General features: G+C 65.3%; 1 protein-coding gene across 1 annotated transcript in view; it reads right to left on the bottom strand.

The window, feature by feature from the left end:
* Positions 1 to 999, bottom strand: part of Pik3r2 (phosphoinositide-3-kinase regulatory subunit 2) — a 7,249-nt gene extending 6,250 nt beyond the window's left edge. Inside the window, exon 1 of the mRNA XM_010606528.3 lies at positions 147 to 999. Coding sequence (XP_010604830.1) covers positions 147 to 384 — 238 coding nt within the window. The 5' untranslated portion in view covers positions 385 to 999. The remainder of the gene's footprint in view (positions 1 to 146) is intronic.
* Between the last annotated feature and the right edge of the window lie 1,376 nt (positions 1,000 to 2,375).

Here is a 2,375-nt window from a genome sequence, read left to right as displayed (position 1 = left end):
GGGTGTGGCGCCGGCCACCCCTTCCGTGCCCGCTACTCAAACGGCCTCCTCCGGGCACAGGGAGCCGCCATCGGTCACCCCGGCTGGGCTCACCCGTCTGCTCTATGGCCTCCACCAGCCTCGCCAGGGTGGGGGGCGGCGTCAGGGGGTGTCAGGCTGGAGCCGGCCACCCCTTCCGTGCCCGCTACTCAAACGGCCTCCTCCGGGCACAGGGAGCCGCCATCGGTCACCCCGGCTGGGCTCACCCGTCTGCTCTATGGCCTCCACCAGCCTCGCCAGGATGGGGGGCGCCACGTCAGGGGGCGCGAACTGCTCGGGCAGATCTGGGAGCGTGCCGCCTGAGTGAGAGGCAGATTCTGGAGTGAAACACGAGGAATCCAGCATCTTCAGGGACCGGGTGTGGTGGGACCGCACGAGGCCGCCCAACACGCAGGTCCCCCGTCGAGTGCTGGCGCCCGAGGCTGTGACCCCGTTTAGAGACAGGGGCTCTGCAGGTGGAGTTAAGGCAGGAGTTTCACACGAGATCCTCAGGTGGTGCTAGTCCAGTGATGGGTGCCTTCCTTTGGCCAGCAGGCCACCAGCAGAGCCTGGGGAAATCAGCGCCCCAGCAGACTCCCGGAGCCTGTGGGAGCAAGGGTTGTCCTGCCTGCTTGGGAGGGAGCAGGCCCTGGTCCCGAACCTGCAGCCCAGAAAGGCCACATTGCACTTCTATTGTTCCAGGTCACCTGATTCGTGGGGATTCCGTAGGGCAGCAATGAAACTCACACAACAGGTTTCAGGCCCTGGCAGAGCTGCTGTGCAGCCTTGAGTATAGGACCCGCCCTCTCTGGGCTGCAGTTTCTTCAAGGAAACAATGGGGAGGACAGACGGCACAGTCCTCCCACCCCGTGGGGTGCTGGGGTGCAGCTCAGGGCCCCCAGCACGCTAGTGTTCTACTCCCGAGGGTCTCTTACTGAGCTACACACCCAGCCCTGCTTTCAGAGACAGGGTCTTGCGAAGCTGCCCAGGCTGGGCTCAAACTTGGCATCTTCCTGCCTGAGCCTCCCAGAGTACTGGGCTTATAGAAGCGCATCACCATGCCTGGCTCCTGCATGTAGGTTCTTGAGGCAGACAGAAAAGGGGTTGAAAAGGAATACGAAACTCATCTTTCTCTGAGCCTGAATAGCTTACTTCAGGGATCTTTCCCTCATTTTCTAATTTTCCTTCTCAAAATGCTCCCCCCTCCCCGCCTTTTAAGACACTGCAAGCCCTGGGAGAAGGTACGAGGCATCTCATGGCCCTGCCATCCCAGGCTAAGCTTGCAGCTTGCAGCACAGAGGAGGAGCGGAGGAGCAGGAGGTGCGGTCCTGGCCGCAGGGGCCCTGGTGCTGCTGGGGATCTGGCCGCAGCACTGGAGAGGAGGGAGGCCCAGCGTGAACGGTGAGGGCCCCACAGATGGAGCCCGGGCACACAGCCAGCTGGGGGCCTGGGACCCCTGTGCTCTACCCAGCTCCAGCCTTCTGAGCTTGCAGCACAGAGGAGGAGCGGAGGAGCAGGAGGTGCGGTCCTGGCCGCAGGGGCCCTGGTGCTGCTGGGGATCTGGCCGCAGCACTGGAGAGGAGGGAGGCCCAGCGTGAACGGTGAGGGCCCCACAGATGGAGCCCGGGCACACAGCCAGCTGGGGGCCTGGGACCCCTGTGCTCTACCCAGCTCCAGCCTTCTGGGGGCCCGGCATCAGGAACAGCAGGGCCTGGTGCACACAAGGACCTCATCACCGTGTGGATGGGAGAGCGAGGCCTCCTCCAGCCAAGGTCACAGCCTGGGAGCCGCAGGTGGGGCTGAGTGGCCCTGGAGCACGGCCAGGCAGGGAGGGCAGCGCTGTTACCAGGGCAGCAGCAGATTCCGGCAGGGAGCCCGGCTGGGGCCGCCTGCTGCTCCTGCTTCTGGTCCTCCAGCCCACCGAGCAGGGCTAAGGCCTCCAGGAGCCCAGATGCTGCAGGGCCCCGGTACTCCCAGCTGTGACTGGGGCCCCTCCTCGGGGCCTTGACGCTGGGTCACCACGGACGGGCTTCTCCAGCGACCACTGTGCCTAGAGCACGCCCTCCTCTCCTGCATCCAACTGTGCTGGCCACACAGCGCCTGCAGCCTCCTCCGACAGCCCAAGCCTCAGTTTCCCTGGAAACCCACCCGCTAGCGGGCCTGCAATGACTTCAGCAGCCTCCCGCTCCTCTCCACCCAGCCTGGGACGCGGGCGACTCCACCTCGGTCTGCAGAGAAGTCGGGCACCAAGGGGTTCCTCGAGAGCCCCCCCGTACGCAGCCCTGCCCTTTGGGGCTCGCCCCGGCCCGCGCCCTCACAGAACTGTCCCAGTCATCCCCTTCTGGCCCGTCCGGACC

Source organism: Fukomys damarensis, unplaced genomic scaffold, assembly GCF_012274545.1.
Source record: "Fukomys damarensis isolate Sample0158 unplaced genomic scaffold, DMR_v1.0_HiC HiC_scaffold_37, whole genome shotgun sequence".
NCBI lineage: Eukaryota > Metazoa > Chordata > Mammalia > Rodentia > Bathyergidae > Fukomys > Fukomys damarensis.
The sequence above is the reverse complement of the archived record's forward strand: the minus strand, read 5'-3'. Positions and strand labels throughout refer to the sequence as shown.